Below are 20,945 nucleotides of genomic sequence, written 5' to 3' on the forward strand. Positions count from 1 at the left end.
ATCAAATTTGTATATACAAAAATACTTTGACTATAAAAAAGGGGTATTTTCATCTTATCCTTTTTATTTTCAAAGTCAAAATACCTTCTTGCCCTTGAGGTTTATTTTTTTATGCCTTGGATCCAATGATAATTTTATTATTTCACTATTGGGTTTTTTGTTGTTATTGGGTAAAATGAGATTGAGCTTGGTGTTATATGTGTGTGTATGTGTGTGTGTGTGTGTTCTTTCTACATCATTTGTTTTATCCTTTATTTTTTTTATTTGGTTAGGTTAGGTTATCTAGCATATTTTTATTTTTTGTTCTTTGTTAGATATATTTTCTTAAAATAATTTTTTTCTTAAATTAAATAGAATTAATTGATTGAATATAGACATATACTCACTTCATTGTGTTTTGTTTTTTTTGCTTTTTCAGGGCATTGCTCTAACAAACCATGTGGATTCTTTAGATGTCGTCTTGCATCCTTTTACAGTATACTTTGAACCATCTCAACAAACTCTTTTAGTTGTGGGCAATGTCCATGATGGAGTGGCGATGGGTCTCTAACGATCTTTTCTTTCTTCTCCTTACAAATATGATATTGAGGACTCATTTTTTTAGTTAATTATTGCTAGGTTTTTTTACGGTTCATTTACTATTGTTGCCTGTGATTTAAATCAAATTATTAAATTAACCGATCTTATTAGATATAGTTAAGTTAATAAGCCGAATGTTGGGATTTTTTTTTGTTCTTTTTATAAAACTATTGTCACTTAACCATCTCTTTTTTATATTAAAAAAATAAATAATTGATTTCCAATAACATAATTAAAGTATTTTAGGTGTCCACTGCTAGTGAGAACTATATCCATATGGTATTCAACTAGAGAAGTCGGAGCGATCGATAAAGCTGGATGCAGGGGGGTGGCAAAGGATGAAAACGAGGAAACCGTGCAATCACTTTAGCTTTATGTTAACTTCCCTCACACTTAAGGGAGAAAAATATCGAATAAACATTAAGTATAAAGTATAAAGTAATAAACATTAAGGGAGAAAAATATGATGTTTTGCATTCTCATGAAATTCCCTCACACTTAACTTTTGCTTGTCCTTGGACAAAACTCAAATTAACTTTCCATGAAAAACAAAATAAAGGTTGCAATGCCATCAACAAAAAACAATCAAGCTCTTCAAAAAGCATAACATATCATGAACATTCTCAAACAACTTTTAATTGTTAATAAGTATCTCTCGTCTTGTGGCTTTTAATTGAAAATCAACAAGAGTAAGGTTTGATTCTAAGGAGCTGTTTGTGGCTAAGATTAGTACTACTTACATTGTTATGGTTATCACTGACTTAAAAGGATGGTCAATTCGACATATAAATGTGATAAATGCATTTCTGCATGGAAACCTTAAAGAAAAAAACATATATGACTGCTTCACTTAGCATGTTCACTCACTCCTCCTTTGAGGTTTGTCATTTTGAAGTGATCTATATATGAATTAAAGCAAACACCATGTATCTACTCTTTTTTATTTTATTTTATTTAGATTCTGTTTCATTATTGTACTTCTTGTATATAAGAATGGTATTGTTATTAAAGGGCCTGATTCTTAGTTGATTGAGCATTTATTAATCCATTTTAATACATCATTTCATATGAAAGATCTCGATACCCTGCAATATTTTCTTAGTATTGAGGTATATTGTTTATTGACTAGCACACTTTTGTATCAACACAAGTATTCTTAAGAGCTTCTCATCCTAGTTGGTCTTCATTCTAGTTATGTGGTGCTTACACCAGTGGAGGTCAACTTAATGCTACCATCATATAGGCAACTAGTAGGGAGTTTGAATTATTTGATAATTACTCAGCGTAATATTTCTTTTATTGTATAGCAAGTTAGTTTATGCAGGCTCCTTGCAATTCTTACTTGGCCATTGTGCAATGTATCCTTTATTATATCATGGGTACTTATGGTCAAGGGTTATTCTTTCTCGATATGACTTCTTTATAGTTGATTGGTTTTAATGATGCGAATTGAGCTGGGTGTCCTCATACTCGTCATTCAGTTACTGGTTAATGCATGTTTCTTGATCATGCTTTTATTTCTTAGAATAGTGAGAAGCATGATCTAGTTTCTAAATTCTCAAATGAGTTTGAATATTGTGTTATGTCATTTGCATGCTCTAAGATTGTTTGGCTTTTAGGTTTGTTGGGTGAACTCGATATTCCTTAGCTTATTCTTATTCCTCTTCATATTGATAACACCAAATGTTATTCTAATTGCTACCAATCTAGTTTTTTATAAGTGCACCAATCACATTGAAATAAATTGTTATTCTATTTGTGAAGCATTTGATTAATATATAATTACTCTCCCTTATATTTTCATTAAGTTCTAGAAATCTATGCGTTTACCAAGGTTTTCTCCTATCAATAACATCAATTAATGGTTGATAAATTGATACTTTGTGATCAACTAATATCAATTTAAGGGGCATGTCAGCTGTAATATCTTGATAAAGGAAGATTGATTGACACGAAACTTTTTAATTTAGGGAGCTTGATCTAAAAAGATTGATGGATATATAGGCAATTAGTTTTACATGGTTTACATTTTTAGATATTGTAAATGCATGAAACCATTGAATTGCAAGAAATTGAAAAGCTGAGGGAACAATTTAAGAGGGAACTCGTGGCTGCAGCTAGTAATTCATCACAACAGCTGGATCTTATAGATGCAATCCAGCGCCTAGGTGTGGCTTACCACTTTGAAACAGAGATAGAAGAAGCACTACAGCATATCTACAATAACCGTATTGGTATGGAAGATGATGACCTTTACAACACTGCTCTTGGTTTTCGACTACTAAGACAACATGGCTACAACGTTTCATGTGGTAATTATAAGTATATGTATGGCCATTTGTTATAAGAAATGTGCACGACACAATCTTCATACAAATTTTCAAGTCCATTTGTTTGGTGATTTAATTCAGATATATTCAACAAGTTCAAAGATGACAAAGGTTATTTCAAGCAATCCAATGATGCTCGAGGCATCCTAGGTCTCTATGAAGCAGCACATCTAGCGGTGCATGGAGAAGATATTCTTGATGAGGCCCTTGCTTTCACAACCATCCACCTCAAGTCCATGGCAACTAGTCCAGACTGTCCACTAACAGCAAAAGTTTCTCATGCCCTAAAGCAGCCCATCCAAAGGGGCGTTCCAAGACTGGAGAGCAGGCGCTACATTTCTATATATCAGGACGAGCCGTCATGTAACAAAACTTTACTAAGGCTTGCAAAGTTGAATTTCAATCTCGTGCAAGAATTACATAAAGAAGAGCTTGCAGAAATTACAAGGTGATACTTGTATCCAAATTTAGAATGAATGCACGTTGACATGTTAAAATGAATATTGACGCAGAGAGCCAGTTGTAATGCGTGCATAAGCGCCTTTTCTTTCTTTTTCCTTTTTTGAGGATTACTTGCGAAGCTATTTACTTGTTCAGATAGTGCTCAATATTTTATTTGTGTTCAGGTGGTGGAAGGGTTTGGACTTTGTTAGAAGGCTTCCTTTTGCAAGGGACAGGGTGGTCGAGTGCTTCTTTTGGATAGTAGGTGTATATTTTGAGCCTCAGTACTCCCTCGCTAGGAAAATACTTACCAAAGTAATAGCCATGGCATCGACTATTGATGACATCTATGATGTTTATGGCACCCTTGAAGAGCTGGAACATTTCACAGAAGCAATTGACAGGTTTGTTGCCTGGAAACGGCTCTTTTATTTTATTTGATTTTTTTTTTTGAAGTAGACCTTAATTAAGAGACAAATAACGGTTACAATGCGATTACAAAAACCTGGAAACTTAATTTTCAGGTGGGACACAAAAAGCATGCACCAGCTTCCAGATTACATGAAAATATGTTATGAGGCAGTATTGAATGTTTATAGTGAAATTGAGGAAGAAGTGGCGAAGAAGGGATGGTCCTACAGAGTCCACTTTGGAAAAGAAGCAGTATGCACCACACTCTCGACTCTCTCCTATCAAATACTAATATACTATGTTGTAGAAATTACTCTATTATGTTTAACTTAGTAATGATTTTTATATCTACGATGTATAACAGATGAAAGCTCTAGTCCATGCCTACTTTAACGAAGCCAAATGGTTCCATGAAAATCATATCCCAACGATAGAAGAATATATGCAGGTGGCTCTAGTATCGTCGGGTTATTCCTTGCTCGCAACCGTGTCTTTCATTGGCATGGGCGACATGGTGACCGAGCAAGCATTTGTCTGGGTGTTCAATCGCCCTAAAATTGTTAGAGCCTCGGAAACAATTAGCAGACTCATGGATGATGTAAAATCACATAAGGTATGAGCTTATTTTAATTTGTTAAAAAACATTTAAGTAAAGATTGTTTGAAATTCATTGAAAGTAATAGCTGTTGGAGTTAGGATAACATGATAGTCTGGAAATGGATGAACTGCATGGATTTATTGAGGAGGAAATAAACAACTAATTACATTGATGCCATAAATATGGTAGAAGTTTGATACATTTATTTTTATGTCAATTTATTATAGACCAAATATAATTGTGCTCCATGCATGATTGCTTTACTAATTATAGCTTCTAGATTTTTTACTGAAAGTATGGATTAATTCCCAAACCTTTTCCCTTTATTTCCAAACCAATACAAAAACTCCACCCTACATGTCATAAAGGTCTCTGAGCTTCTTTTAATCTTATTATGTATACTTTTCAGTTTGAACAGGAGAGAGGATATGCTGCCTCAGGAGTCGAATGTTACATAAGGCAATATGGTCTCTCGGATCAAGAAGTGTATAAAGAGTTTCACATGCAAGTCGTCAATGCTTGGAAGGATATAAATGAAGAGTGTCTCAAACCTACCGCTGTGCCTATGCCTCTGCTTGAACGCATTCTCAATCTTTCGAGAGTCATAGATGTCATTTACAAGGAGGAAGATGGGTATACCCATGCTGGACAAGTAATGAAAAACAATGTTGCGTCATTGCTTATAGATTCAGTGCCAATATAACTGCTAGGTTGCGGATTTCCGCTTGCGGAGGAAACAAATGCCTGCCTATTATAGCCCCATGCTAACGAGGAGCGAAGGAGACTTTCTAATAGAATAAGGAGACTTATTTTTCTTAATTTGTACCTTTTTCTATTTTAGTTTGATATATATAGTTGGTGTGCTGCAACATGCAACTAAAAATAAAACCAAGACTGTTTAACAAAAAAATAATTCATCATCGGGTATGAAAAATAATTCTTAGTCCAAGTCAACATTCATCATCGGGTCATTTATAACTGATCATCAATGCATGTATATCAATTTGCACTTTGAATAGTTATCATTAGAACTATTTTCCTATCTCTCCTCAACTATAGTCAATTAGAAAACAAGAAATCTAATTAATCCTAGCTACTAAACAATTTAAGACAAGCCTTAAAATTTAATCTAGTAGCAGCGTTAAAAATTAGAGAGATTGATGGAGCTAAACAACACAACCACAAGTGGAATATAACAAGAAAAGTGATGTTTTTAGTTGAAATTTATGCACCAAGTCTAGAAGCTTCCAAAAATAAATCACATGATATTAGATTTGCATGCTCAAAGACGTTCCAGCACGTTGGCAACATAGGTGCAATGTCTTTATAACCAATCTAGACCTTGATGCAGTGAGCAACTCTCAAAAATAAAAACATGAAAGTCGTATATTTGTTCCTTAGGGTTTCATAGCATTTTGGATCACCTCAAGCAAAGCTTGGCGAGAGAGATATGCCCCAATTACAAAACATTATTGAAATTGTTCAGAATGGTTAAAATAACTTCGTTTCACCATTAACGCCTCCATTTACATTCGAAATTGAATTATAAAAATAATGAATACATTTAGGAATCAAATAAGTATAAAATAATAAACATTACGGGAGAAGAGTATGATATTTTGCATTCTCATCAAATTTTCCTAGACTTAACTTTTGCTCGTGCTCGGGCAAAACTCAAATTAACTTTCCATGAAAAACAAAATAAAGGTTGCAATGCCATCAACAAAAAAAACAATCAAACTCTTCAAAAATCATAACATATCATGAATAAATATTCTTAAACAACTTATAATTATTAATAAGCATTTTCATTTTCACTCGAAGATAGAATAAGTTAAATACATAGACCCTAACAGAACTAAACACTCAATTCTCATGTGGTTGAAAGGTATGTGTTTCACTAAAATTTATTCCAATATAAATGATCTACCATATGCTTGCATATCTTCTTATTCTCAAAGGTATGTGGAACTTGAACATAAAGCTTATTGGGCTATCAAAGCTTTCAATTCAAACCTTAATGATGCTAGTCAGCTGTGTAAGTTACAAATAAATGAGCTTGAGGAAATAAGAAATGATGCATATGAGAATTCAAAAATTCATAAAGCAAGAATGACAATGTTTTTAAGGTAAATGAACATCATTTGAAAGCTTACTTTGATAATTTTCGTAGTGAAAATGCATCCATTGGTTTGAATGATCCTATATATAAATGTTGATTATTTTGTTTTTCTAACTTTGTTGTTGTGTTTCTTTTTGGTGTGACTCTTGTTTTGCTAGTCTTTCTCCAACCCTAGTCAAATGGTGGATAACGGTACTCTGTGACTCTTATGTCGGTTCTTTCAGTTTCCCATGATAACTGATATCTGTGTATATATTTGTTCAATTCCTTGTTCATTCTATTTTCTTTGCATCTCTTTTCCTCTCATCTAAAAAATGGACACCACTCTTGAAAAATTGAAAAAGTATTTTCCCGCTTTGCCTCCGAATGCGATTGCAAACATTTACCGTGCTAGGTATGAAAGATTAAGGTTGTTGATGAACCATGGAATTCCTAAAGATATTCGTTGGATGATTGAAGCAAAGGTCTGATTATCAAGTGAGTCTTCCAATTCTTTCATTTCATACATGCCTGGGACAGGTAAAAGCACTTTTGTAAAGAAATGTCGTGCAAAACAACTGAAAGTCTGTCACCGATGTGCTAAATGGACTTGTAATACACAATGTTGTTCTTTAGGAATGATATCTATAAACCGTGAAGATAAAATACAATTCATTAAGGATGACCCGAGTAAAAAGTCTTTAGATAATCTTCTATTAACTTTTGAGACGCATCCTAGTGGAGATGTGCATTGTGCAATTCATGATTTATGACCCCATTTTCATAAATAACATGATCGACTTAGTCTTGAGAATTTAACTAAAAAAAACCCTATTTGTCAGTTTTTTTTAAAACTGAATGGAAAGCTTATCCCCGACCCATAGAGGGCATTTAAGCCGTTCTTGGACTTAAAACCAAGGGAAGATGTGAACCATAATCACAACTACTTGTACATACACATGTTCTAAAAAAAAAGAGAAAGAAAGAGAGAGAGTGAGACTCCAATTGACCTATATATAGGTGACATGATTGCATTTTCAATTTTTTATCTATAAAATCATCTCTTTCTTCCCTTCATTTCTACTCAACCCATACATTCAACAGATATAGAAGTGTGTAGAAATGACAGGTTCCTCAAGTCATCAAATAAAAAATATTTGTGTTTTTAGTGGATCCAGTCCTGGGAAAGAAAATGAGTTTTTAGAATCAGCAAATCATCTTGGTCGGGTACTAGCTAAGAGAAAGATTCATTTAGTGTATGGGGGAGGCAACCTTGGGTTAATGGGTAGTGTGTTAACAATTGCATTTTTAGGAGGCAGTTAAGTTTTGGGTATTGTCCCTAAAGCTTTAGCAAAAGGGGACATCGTTGGAAAAATAATTGGAGAGGAACTACATGTCTCCACAATGTTTGATCGAATGAATACAATGTTTGACCATATTAACGTCAGCCTTTATTGCCTTACCAGGTGTTGTAACCCAATTTTGGATTCACCAAGATTTTCTTGAATGATATTTTATATCTATTATTATTTATAAAAATTAAAAAAAATTAAGAAAAAGTTTCAAAATTAAAAAATATATTTTTCTCAAGTCAACCTCATCTTTCCATAAAAACCGATTCCACCGGGTCAATATAGGTCAAACCATGTCGACTAGGGTAAAAAATAAGTTTTTAGGCCGTTTCGGGTCAAAACCATCATTTTCTATCAAAACCGAGTCCACCGGGTCAATACGGGTCAAACCATGTTGACCAGGGTAAAAAATGAGTTTTCAGACCGTTTCAGGTCAAAACCGTCATTTTCGGTCAAAACAGATTCCATCGGGTCAATACAGGTCAAATCATGTCGACCTGGGTAAAAGATAAGTTTTCAGGCCGTTACGGGTCAAAACCGTCATTTTCGATCAAAACTAAGTCCACCGGGTCAATACAGGTCCAACCATGTCGACCGGGATAAAAAAATGAGTTTCAGGCCATTTTGGGTCAAATCTGTTATTTTTGGTCAAAACCCAGTCCACCGGGTTGATACCCATTGATAGTTTTTTTTCTAGTGTTTCAACATAATTTTCGGTAAATAAAATTGATTTTTAGCAGTTGAAACAGACTTTTTGTAATACTGATTTGAGTTTTTAGTTTTACCCATATAAATATTTATTAGTATATATTAAGGGTGTTAAAAAAAACTGAAAAACCGATTAAACTGAGAAAACCGGAAAAAAATAACCAAAAAACCGAACCGTGAAAAAAAACCGATTAAAATTTTGAAAAAACCGACCGGTTCGGTTTCGGTTTTTTAAGCCTGAAACCGAAAAAACCGAACCATACCAAAAAAAACCGGATAAAAAATTGAAAAAATCAAGCCAAAATCGAGCCAAACCGGAAAAACACCGAGCCAAAACCGAACCAAACCGAAAAAATCGAACCAAACTGGTTTGAACTGGTTTTTGCTCTAAAAAACCGAACCGAACCGAAACCGGTCGGTTTGAACCGGTTTCGGTTTGAACCGGTTTCGGTTTATTTTTAAAAAAATTTGATTTGGTTACTTTTTTCTTTATAAAAACTGAACCGAACTGAAAATAAACACCTCTATTATATATAAATAAAACAAAATCAATAATTCAAAATTTTTTTTCATAATAGGCGGGGCAGTTGGGGCGATAGTAAGCGGTGTAGTTGGGAGATGCAATTTATCTTTAAAATAGATTTGTGTCACCGTAATGAGATTTTTATGTCCCCTCGTCATTGACTATAAATAGCCAATAAGGAGAAGAAAAAGAAAAAAAGAAAGAGATTTGTGATTACTATTAAGTTTTTTTTTTTTTATGCTATTCCTTCGCATTAGTAAGATATTGATTAAAAAAAAAACAATTTGAAAATGCAAAAAATATCATAACCATTAGATCTAATAGTATTTAGTTCTGGACCTTTGATTTAAAAGGATTTAATAGGGCTTACCACACTAGATTAAAACCCAAATCCATCTTGGCCTTTAAAACAATCTGCCCTTCGATTCTGTCTTGCCACGTCACCAGGTGTATCGAGTTATCGGTGATCTCACCACACTACAACATAGCTCAGTCCATCCGGACCATTCGATCACCTTGCACATCAAGCCAACCACAACCGAAGGATCAGTTCATCCGTCATCCAACGGTTAACAACTTTCAGCTGCATTGGTTTACCATGCTAATGTTCACACTTTAGCAAATCTCGGAGGCTCTCTCTCCTCTCCTGCCAGTGATTCTCTCTCTCATCCGATCTCTCACCTTCGGCCGCTTAAAGCCTCCGAACCACCACAGAAAGGTTCATCGCCTCCTTTAAAGCAGAACCCATGCGGTTTTCATCACCTTCTCCGCCTCATCTGGCCGGAAAATGGTCGCGATTTCTTTGACCACTCGAAGCTTCAAACCATCGATTCTCTCTCATTAGCCATCAACGGCCATCGAAACCACCGTCATTAGAATCCTTGCCCTCATATCTACCAGAATCAACCCTTTTTGGTCGAGAATCTCACCGAAGAATTTCACCCCCTCCAACAGTGACCGCGCGTGAGCTACATGCACCACCAAGGATATTTTTGTAATTTTCAAAGAAATTCAAGGATATTTCAGTTTTTTTACCTATAAGGTGGCACTCAGGTAATTTTTGGGATCCCTAATGGCATTTTTAATTTGTTTTTTTATATATAAGTACTTGTAAAATTTTCTTTGTATGTTGTAAAATAAAAAAAAATAAAAAAAATAAAGATAAAAAAATAACGACGCGGGTCCAACACCTATCTTATCATGTCATCATGCGTGGGTCCAAAGCTCAATTCTCAAGTATGGTTATTGTTGCTACCCAATTTTTGACCCATGTTTTAATAATTTTTCAAAAAAAAATAAAAAAAATTAAGGGTTTACATGTGGCGACAACATAGAGCATCAGAGCTAATATTAAAGAAGCAATATGTCAAGGAGATAATTACTAAATCATATATAATTATTGCAATTAAAATACCATAGCTTTATGATTTGATTCGTACTGGTTATGGAAAATAATCACTGCAATAAAAAAATACCATATATATAGGATTTGTTGGTACTGGTTACAAAAGACAATTTCTACAATAATTATTGCAATATTTCCTTAAATAAAACGTGTAGAGATTTTCTATATAAGTGAACATCCAGCCATATGCCTAAAGAGGGAGAAAAATTGACATAGGACAATATTTAAAGAGAGAAATTTAGGGCAATAAAAAAAAACGTAAACCTAATTTCTTTGTATTCAGCCGTAACCAAGTCGCGCCCCCACCCTTAGCCTTTGATTTTTTTTACACGGAGACCAGCCTCCCTCCCCTTCATCTGGCTGACTCTCCCTTATGACCTCTCCTCCCTTTAGCCAAATGAGAGAAAACTCTGCTTTAGCCTTGAAGAATTTTCGGTTTCCCTCTTCAGTCGGCCATAGATCAATAGTCTCCTCTCAGCCGACACAAGCCCCTCCATTTTCTCCATCTCAGCCACTGCACCCCCACAGAGACCTGACCACAGCACCAACACTCCCTTCTCCCCGATTCTAGCTTTTTTCTTTCTTTCTTTCTTTTTTCCTTTGGTTTCTCCCTCCCCCCATTTCCACAAACCTTCCATTCTCCCCTGCTACACAGCCCCGCCATTCCCATAACCCCCTAAAGAGCCGCCACTCATCTTTCTTCTTAACCATCGTCGTTCTCTCCTGACCTCCCGGCTCAGCCCTCATTTTTATTTTGCCTTTGGACCACAACAGTCGTTTCAGTCCCCTGCACCCAAAGCAGCCCTCTATGTCAACGTAGCCCTAGACCAGCCTCCACCGAGCCCCACAGCAGCAGCAACCATGTCTTCTCAGTAGAGACATGACGAACATGAGAGCAAGACATGGACGAATAGAAGGAAACAACATAAACAGACGAAAACACAGAGAGACCAACCAACATGCCTTCCCCATCGCCTTCGTCCTTTCATTTCTGTCTCCAGTTTCTTCTCCTCTAGCGGTGCAACCTTTTCTTCCATAGGCACGGTGAGCTATGGAAAGCAATAACAACACCTCCTTCATCTGCACCAGCGGTGTTCACACCAGTTTGACCAATGGTATAACTTCTTCTTCGCCAGCACAACAGTCTCTTCACTGACGCTTCTCAACAGTCGGACAATCATCTTGCACCGGCTACAACCATGGAGTCATTTTCAGCCCCGACAACCATCACTAACTCGCAACCCCTTAACCATCGGGAGCAGGTATTAGCCGAAGCAGCAGCCCACAGGAAAACAGAGAAATTGCAAGAAAACACAGAGGGAAGAACATCCATTACACCAGCACATCACACCTGCATCATCGTCTTCGCCGTCTCCAGAGAGAGCATCGGCAAGAAGAGAAAGACAGAGACCAGCACCAGTGTTACCAGCATTCGTCATTGTCTCCAGAAATGTGATAACCGGTCATGCGTAAGAACTACAACATCATCGTCTTCGCCCGTCAGCTATCAGGTAAGCTCCCTGCATTCTTTCCACTTTGGCAAATTTAATTACACCGTTACTATGCATGCTTTTGTTACTGTTCAAGTGAATTATAATTCACTTGAACAGTAACTAATGATGCACTTGTTTGCCCAGCCGGGTCACTGGTTTGGGCAAGTGACCCGGCTAGGCCGGTTGGGTTCAGTCCATCACATGGGCCGAGCTGGACTCAGCCCCTAAAAAAAATCGAGCAATATCGTTGTTTTTTTTGTGTATTTATTTTATGGTTTTTTTATATTTTTATATTGTAAAAATGCAAATCTTGTATTTAGTATACCTGGTTTTTAACGCAATGTGACAAATATACATATATATATAAAAAAAATGTTTTCATGCATATGACCAATACCTTAACATCTTTCTGAATTTCCTTTTTTAAAAAAGAAACAAATATTTGAAGTTTCAAAAATGTGTTTTCGCATGGATTTCTTAAACACAATAAAAAATTATTTTCTTGCATTTCTGGATTTTACAACATGTTTGTAAAACTCCAAAGGGTATTGGCCAATATTCCAAAAAATATAAAATATAAAAACTTTTTAGGGAGAATGCATCTATTATTCACCGTTAATGTTTGGATAAAGAAATCCCATAGGGATGAATATCCAAAATATTATTGGGAATAGTTTATCTATTATTCACCGTTAATTTTTGGATAAAGAAATCCCAAAGGGATGAATATCCAAAATATTATTGGGAATAACTTGTTATTATTCGCTGTTAATGTTTGGATAAAGAAACCCCAAGTGGTTAATATCCAAAATATTTTTCTAGGAATAATAAGTCATCACACATCCTTGAAAGAAGCCTTAATTATAATTGAGGACATTTTAATTTTTGACTCCACAGTTTACGAGCCGTGAGAGTATGAAATATTAAGGGAAAAATGAGCTTTTACAGCACATGGAATCTCCTTGGATTTCTATCTTAATAAATTTAATTTAAATCAAACACAGATTTCAAGAGATCTACATTAGTTCTCCTTGGTACTTTGTAGACATATATAAGGATGTGATCCACATTGACCAAGGGTTCTTTCTTTTTAGACTTTCAAGTCCAAGTTTGTTTATCATAGCAAAATGTATCTTAGAAAAACACCGACACTATAGCAATTATAAGGCAAACCAAACACCAAGCAGCTTACCTTAGGTAAGGCATACTGGGGGTGCTAATACCTTTCCTTTACGCAACTAGTCCCATGCCTTAGAATCTTTGAAAAACCAATTAGGTTTTCTAGTAACCATAATACTAGGTGGCGACTCCTTTATTCACAGAAACAAATAAACCCAAAATCAAATGAAAAATCGCCATCAAACGCCGCATGGGTGACGTGCGATAGTTATACCCATTTCTCAACGATACCAACATAATGTTTTTTTTTATGAATGAATATTTATTTGTCGACACGTCTCTTTTTACATAAAAGGACTGATATCAAAAGTTTAAATACCAAATATGAATTATGTCCATTATTTCTTTTTGGCAACTCAGACATAACTCTCCTTTTTAGGGTTAAACATCAACATTTTAGACAAGTCTCTTATTTTTTAGGGATTGATGTTATTTTTTTGACGTATCTCCTATGAACATTGTTTGTCGACACGTGTCTCTTTTTTTTTTTTTACAAAAAGGACTGATGTCAAAAGTTTAAATACAAAATATGGATTATGTCCATGTCTTTTTTTGGTAACTCGGACGTAACTCTCCTTTTTATGGTTAAACATCGACATTTTAGACGAGTCTTCTATTTTTAGGGACTGATGTCATTTTTTGATGTGTCTCCTATTTTTAGGGACCGACGTTAATCATCTTCAAAAAATAAATTGCAAATAAGCTCAAAATCTAATAGCATTTGAATCAAATAAAAAACACACAAGTAAAGGTAACCTTTCTCTTAAAAGGATGTTTTAAGGGTTGTTGCTACCCAATTTTTGACCTATGTTTTAATAAATTTTCAGAAAAAATCCAAAAATAGCGAAAAGCATTAAAAACCCAAAAAATACATTTTTAATACATTTACATCATTTTTAGCATTTTCAGCATCGTCTAAAAAGAATTTAAATTTTCAAAGGTCTTTCGAACACGTTCAACTTTTAACGCGTTAATTTTAAAATCATTGATTTTCCTCATTGAGTCGATGTTGATATTGCTCGTTTTTAAAAATACAAAAAAATTAAGAAAAATCAAATTTACAAAAAAAAGAAAGTTGAGGAATCAATTTTGAGGCTCAAACAATATTTTGCCTATGCATAGGGAATTTTGAATGTTGGAGGGAGAGACAACACAAAAAAAGAGGAAACCTAAAAACTTTTTTTCTTCACCCGAAACCAGCCGCTCCCCCTGGCCCAAGACCATTTGATCCCTCTCTTTCAGCTGAAAATCAGGAACTCAACCCCCCACTTCTTTTTTTTTTCCAGCCAACAATGGAGGCTCCTCACGAGGGAGAATCCCTATTTCTTCTCATCCCCAACTACACCAGAGAGGGGGGATTTTCCATTTGCTTCTTCCCCACAGCATCTTCCTTCCCCTGGCACACAAGCCTCACTTCTCCCCCTACAGCCACCCAAAAAGGTAAAAAAACCAAGCTTTCATCTTCTCTGCAGCGGCCACCCTTGAAACCAAGACAAGCCGCCACCTTCCCCACTTTTGGCCTTGGGGACCAAAACCAGAGAAACCCCTGGCTGAAGGGGGTCCTGATTTTCAGTTTCTTCTCCCTTCAGCCGGGCAAGTCTTCCTCTCCCTCACTCAAAAAGCCAACACTCCCCCACCGTCTCTGCTCACTCTTTGGCCAAAACACAGAAGGAACCCAAAGAGCCGGCCCCCTCTCCTGGGATTTTTTGCTTCCTTCCTCAGCAGCCGGCAACAAGGGACAACTCCTCTCTTTCAAAACCAAACCGGGGCAGCCCCCCTCCCTTTCCTCTGATCTTCAACAACAGCCGCAGCAGCTCCCTGTCATAGAAACCAAGCCGGCCGTCCCCACTGACTTCAGCCTCTTCTTCTCCATCAGCGACCGAACCAGGTCCTCCCTCCAGTCGGCCTCCAGTAACAGCGGCCAAAGCAACAGCCACAACAGCGCTGCCATCACTGGAGACCCAGTAGCTTACGGACTCCGTCTATTCCCTCATCGTTGACCTCAACAACGGACCAGCCACGACATCCCTCTCCCCGTGCAGCGCCGTCGCCCTCTGCACACTGCAGTACCGCCTGATCCGCCACCCGAAGCATAGGAGAAGAAGACGAAACCCATACCAAACGGACCCGCCTGAAACGAAGAAGAAGGCGAAACCAAGAAAGAAGCAGATCTAAAGAAGAAGAAAAAACAGATGTGGAGGTAAAAAAATTGAAAACGACTGCTTGTGTTTGGCTTTCTGCAGGTGACAATGGGTGTCACCGCCGGCAGGGAAGGGAAGAGGGGAGGAGGTTGTTACAGACCCCCTGTTTCGCTGTTGTGTTTTCGCGGCGGCGCGTGAACCCACGCGCCTCCAGTGGCTGAGGCGCATGGAGGAGACGCGTCACCACTGTTCCGGCGCCCAGAAGCCTCCGGCACTGTTCACCCGTGGCTACACTGTTCCTGATTCTGTTTTAGGGGTTGTTTTGTAATTTTAAATTGTTTGATGTAATTTTAATTTTTAGTATTGAATTTTTATCATTTGTAGTGTGGATGAAAAAAAAACAAAAGAAAAGAAAAAGAAAAATATAGTGAAAGTTAATGTGTGTGTTTGTTTTTTTTTTTATGTATGTTATTGAATAAAAAAAATGAATTTAATATTTTAATTTATATGCATAAATATCTAAAGGACAGATAAAATCATGTTGTATTTTCCATGAAAATGTAGAACATGTATCTACATATATTTTGGGAACTAATAACTGATTTATCAAAGCCTTAGAATTGGGCTAAAATTTTTATTTTTAAAAACACATTAAGTCCATGAAGCAGCTTACCTCAGGTAGGGTGTGCTAGGGGTGCTAATACCTTTCCTAACCACAACCAGTCCCTTACCCATGAATCTCTGACAAGACCAGTATATCCGGTTTCCTAGTAGCCCGCAATCAATTACTAGGTGGCGACTCCAATGAACAAATCAAATCAAACAAGAAACGAAAAATCGCCAGTCGACGCCGCTCAGATTTTTTTGACGTGCGACAGAATGACGACTCCATTAGGGAAGGTATTGTTTCTGACAATATTGGACTAAGCTTTGTGTTTTTGATGTGTATAAGTTTTTGCAATTTTATCTCTTTTTTTTTCAATATTTGTTTCCATGCATTGTATAGAATTCTCTCATGCATCACAAGCTTTAATTTTTGAAAGCACAGACAAACTTCAGGTTAGGAGGGGGACTAGCAGCTTACCTTATGACTTTTAGTCAAGATTTAATTTTGTGTAAACCCCAACTCTTCGTTGAGTGCTTAGACTGGTAACAGTTGGTACATGTGCCATCTCATTACCTACTAGGCCCCTATATTGCCTTCAAGAGGGTGATCACTAGGACAACAAGAAACCCTTTTTAGAGACCAAGTAGTAAACCTACCTTTTGTCTTACTTAAAAAGATTAGAACCTGCCTTTAGGATGTGTGCTCCGTAATACATTGTTTTGCATCAGGGCAAACCCTTCTTGAAGCATCTTGAACTCAAGACTTTTGGGTGACCCAATGGTCGTCACTTAAAAAATTTTCATTGTAGAGTTTGGGCAAGAATCAAGATTCTTGTTTCATCATTCAAGAGTTACGACCATATGTCACCCCTCTAAGGGCGAGTTCATCATATAGTTTACATGTTCATACATTTATCATGCATGTACCGGGTTGAAAGATAGGTTCCCCACACAAGCTGTGCTACACGCGAATGAAGAAAGATGATAGAAGCGAAGAAAGTTGTTGGAGGGAGGCTCATTGTCAAAAGGAAGTTGAGAGCATCAGAGGTGAAGTAGCTAGAATCAGATCTGCTTGAACAAGTGTAGAGCATCAAAGGGAAAGGGAATGTCTACATAGTCTTCGGTGGGAACATTGCTTGTCCATGTCCCATTGAAGTTACACCTCCTCTTTTCAGTCATGAATAACTGCAACAATGCCTTCAATCATCAACTAATGACAACTTGTGTTCTTGGTCAGTTGCCCTGTTAATTGTTCATCGCCTCCACATCTTCTAATGACACCAAATAAATTTAGCCTTCGGTGCATGGTGCATTAGTCTTCTTTGAAGTTACCCCACTTTGAGCTCAATTCCAGTTCAGCGGCACAAGAACCATGATCATACACTGAATTTCTATGTGGCAGAGCTCTCTCTGTAGAGATTTGTTTGTGGATCTGCCAGTGGGGAATGCAAGAGGGGGTGTAATAGTTTCATATGCTTTGAAACTTTCTCCCACCAGTGGCACCAACAAAACATTGGAATAGGTCGAAAGTCAGACCTAGTCTGAAAACATGAGCAGTCATCGAACTTTGACATGGCAGAGCTCTCTCTACAAAAACCTGTTTGTGGCTCTGCAAGTGAGGAATGCAAGAGGGGATGTAGTACTTTCATACGCTACAAAACTTTGTCTCATCAGTTTCAGCAACGAAACACTAGAGTAGGCCGAAGAGTTAGACCTAGTCTGAAAACATGAGCAGTCATCGAACTTTGACGTGGCAGAGCTCTCTCCACAAAAACCTGTTTGTGGCTCTGTAAGTGGGAATGCAAGAGGGGATTTATTAGTTGCATAAGCTATAAAAATCTCTCTCATCAGTTTCAGCACAAAGACACTGTGATAGGTTGAAGAGCCAGACCTGGTCTGAAAAATATGAGCAGACATCAAACTTCAATGTAGCAGAGCTCTATCAGCAGGAATCTATTTGTGGATCTGCAAGTGGGAAATCCAAGAAGAGATGCAGTAGTTTCAGATCATCTATAATTTTCTCCCACTAGTGTCAGCATTGAATTACATAAGTAGGGAGAAAAGACATGACTAGACTGAAATACATGAAGAAAACTAAAACTTCAACAGAGCAGAACTCCCTTTACATGTGTCTGTTTGTTGCACTATCTGTGAGCAATCGAAGATGAGACAAAAGAGTTTTAGATTCGTCAAGTTCTCTTCCAATTGAGACAACGCGTGATTCCACACGTCAGTAGTGGTCGTACTGCATGTTTCTGTATGCTGCCAAGATTACCTAGCTAGTAGAGGGTTTCCAAACATTCTCATACAACCGCAACAACATTGGAAGATTGACATGATGTTGTGAGGATTACCAAAAGAATAGAGCTAACTATCAAGATGAGAAAGATTGAAGGCTCCACCATGGATTTCAGAACAATGAAGAGAGATGAATAAGAAGATAACTCTGAAGGTGGAAAACCTTATTCATGTGGTTTAGCCAGATCTCACTGTAGCATCAACTACTCAAGTACCTTTGTCAGGATTGACTTCCCTCTACCATTTGAGTTTATTTACCAACATCTGCTAGATTCCAGACTTTTTGCCTGACTCTGTTAAATCCCATGCAACCACTGTTTCCTATGTGATATAATCCAAACAGGAGATTTGAATATCATGGGGGGGATTTCAGGCCATTCAGTTGAATAATTATAAGAATTGAGTCCGCAAGTTGGTGAGCAAAAGACGAGAGGAATCTGTGAAGGAGCTTGTCATTGATCATTTTGTCGCCAGAACATCCTCAGAATGACGAGTGATCGGAATTGCTTGGCAAAACACAGATATTGCTAGAGAAGCTGATCTAAGAAGGGGTTAAACTGTCAATCATCTTTGTTTTGGATTTTTGCCCTTCTGCATTTTGTTTTGGGGTCACATCTCACCCTTCAACGAAACATGTCTTCTCTTTGTCTTCTTGTTGTTTTAAAATCAAGCGATGCTTCTTTCAAAGACTATTTTGACAAAAAATTTTGATCAAGCTCGAACATACGATTAAGATTAATTAATCTTGAAGATTAAAAGTATTTTGATTGCAAAAATGACTCGATGCTTGAAAATGACATGAGGTGACCAAACAATTTTGAACTCACACCTCCTGAAACTGAACCACACATCATATAGCTAAGTTTTAGCAGTATGCATAATGACATGTAGTGGATTCAATAGTTATGGACTCGTGAATCATGATTCTTATAAATCTAAATCATTACACTGGATGAGGTCAAAATTTATCGGTTCCAACCAACATTGCTTGAAATGAGAAAAGGCCATCTTTGTTATCCTTTCACATTTCTTGGAATAATATCCCTTGTAGTCCCCATTTGAGCCTGATAGAATATTTCTTTCAAGAAACCCTGACCAGGATCACACCCCACACTGGGGGCAAATAATATATATTTTGAAGACACTGATAGAATTAATGGATAAAAGAAAGGCTTCGAACAAAAGTCCAATGATTGAGAAATTACTAGAATAAGAAAAGCCATTGATTGAGGGCCATCCAAGAAAACTTTGAGGAAGGCTACGTAAAAACAAAAAAGAGTGGAATGAAAGGAGAATGCATATCAATTCTAAGAGGGGCAAAATAGGTTTCAATTGAAGAAAGACACAACAAATGCCAAAAGTCAACACAAAAAATCAAGTTTCATGTCTTTTGGTGTGTCTAGGATAAAGCCTTTAGTGTCTTCAAAAGGATTAGATTGATTATTCATCAAAGAAAAGTTGGATTAGCACTATGAGTTATGTTAAGAGAAGTCTGATCTTTGATATTAATAAGGTTATATGTCACTTTCTCCACAAAGACAACAATAGAAAAGGAGTTGATGAATAGTTGACGTTGATCCTAGGTCTTTAAAACCCTCAAACACCTTTTGAGCTTGTGATTTTCCTTTCTTGCATAAGCCATGAACCATAGCCTGCATTACGTGTTTTTAAAAGCCTTTTTTAATCAAGTAAGCAATTTGAACCGATAAATGGCGCTCTTAAAACTTGAAGAGCTTTTCCATCAGAGTCGTGGCTTTATGGATTAAGCTACTTGTTATTATGCATGCTGATAAAATTGGTGCTAAAAAAGAAAACAATCTTTCTTGATGAATCCTCAAGTTTTGACTTGAGCCTTTTGTTTTCCTTGAAATTCACAGAAGGTCACCTCATTGCAGACCGTGAAAAGATATACATACCCAAGATCAAAGATTAAAACTGACATAAAGAACCATGAAAAGAGTCATTTTAAACTTACAATGGGTCATTTCTGTTTTCAAAATACAAGACAATCAAAGGACTATATTGAATAGTGTGTGTTGGGTCTTTGACCAAAAAGCTTGATTTTCAAAAGATCTTTTCCAAAACTGATATCTCTTTGATTTCATTTCAATAATTAGACTTGAATTAACATGACCGTTGAAATATGAGATTTGATTCCAGAACAAGAATGACATCAACATTTCTCGACACTCCTTGAAAAGTTGACCACCTGGGGGCAATACAGTGGATCCTCAGTAGGAAAACAAACAGTATTCAGATCATCTGGGGGCAAAGAAAGATGATCAAATGATGAATCAGTGAACAAACGCACTCAGAGCAGTTAAGGGCAATGATGTTTAAGAATAGTCTGTAAACCCCGACAGCAATTGGGAGTAAAGATGTACCTGAAGGACATTTTCATACCATCGCTTGGGTTACCCTTTAAAACATGGTTATGAGTCCTGACAAATGTTATCAAGTGAGTGCATTTGAATGAACATCTAACATCTGCACACCACCAAGACTAACGATGGACCAAAGATGCATCTAAAGGACATCTTTATATCGTCATCTTTTGAAACATGGCTATCGACCGATGTGGGCATACAGTTGTATTTGAATGAATATTGAAAAGATGTGCACACCACCAAGACTGATGGTGGATCAAAGCTGCACTTAAAGGACAATCTCATATTGTCATCTTTTGAAACATGGTTATCAACAGATGTTATCACATAACTGCATTGAATGAATGTCGGAAACGGCACCCACCCTGAAGACTGACCGTGGGACAATTTGTT

General features: G+C 36.8%; 1 protein-coding gene across 1 annotated transcript; it reads left to right on the top strand.

Annotated features, from left to right (window-relative positions):
• The first annotated feature begins 2,623 nt into the window (after positions 1-2,623).
• LOC133676079 (sesquiterpene synthase 2-like) lies at positions 2,624-5,062 on the top strand. Its single transcript, XM_062097650.1, has 6 exons — positions 2,624-2,891; positions 2,991-3,357; positions 3,536-3,754; positions 3,875-4,013; positions 4,126-4,374; positions 4,769-5,062. The coding sequence occupies exons 1-6, from the start codon at positions 2,624-2,626 to the stop codon at positions 5,060-5,062; spliced, it is 1,536 nt and encodes a 511-aa protein (XP_061953634.1).
• The last annotated feature ends 15,883 nt before the right edge of the window (positions 5,063-20,945 follow it).

Source organism: Populus nigra, chromosome 16 (genome assembly GCF_951802175.1).
Source record: "Populus nigra chromosome 16, ddPopNigr1.1, whole genome shotgun sequence".
In the NCBI taxonomy this organism is placed as follows: Eukaryota; Viridiplantae; Streptophyta; class Magnoliopsida; order Malpighiales; family Salicaceae; genus Populus; species Populus nigra.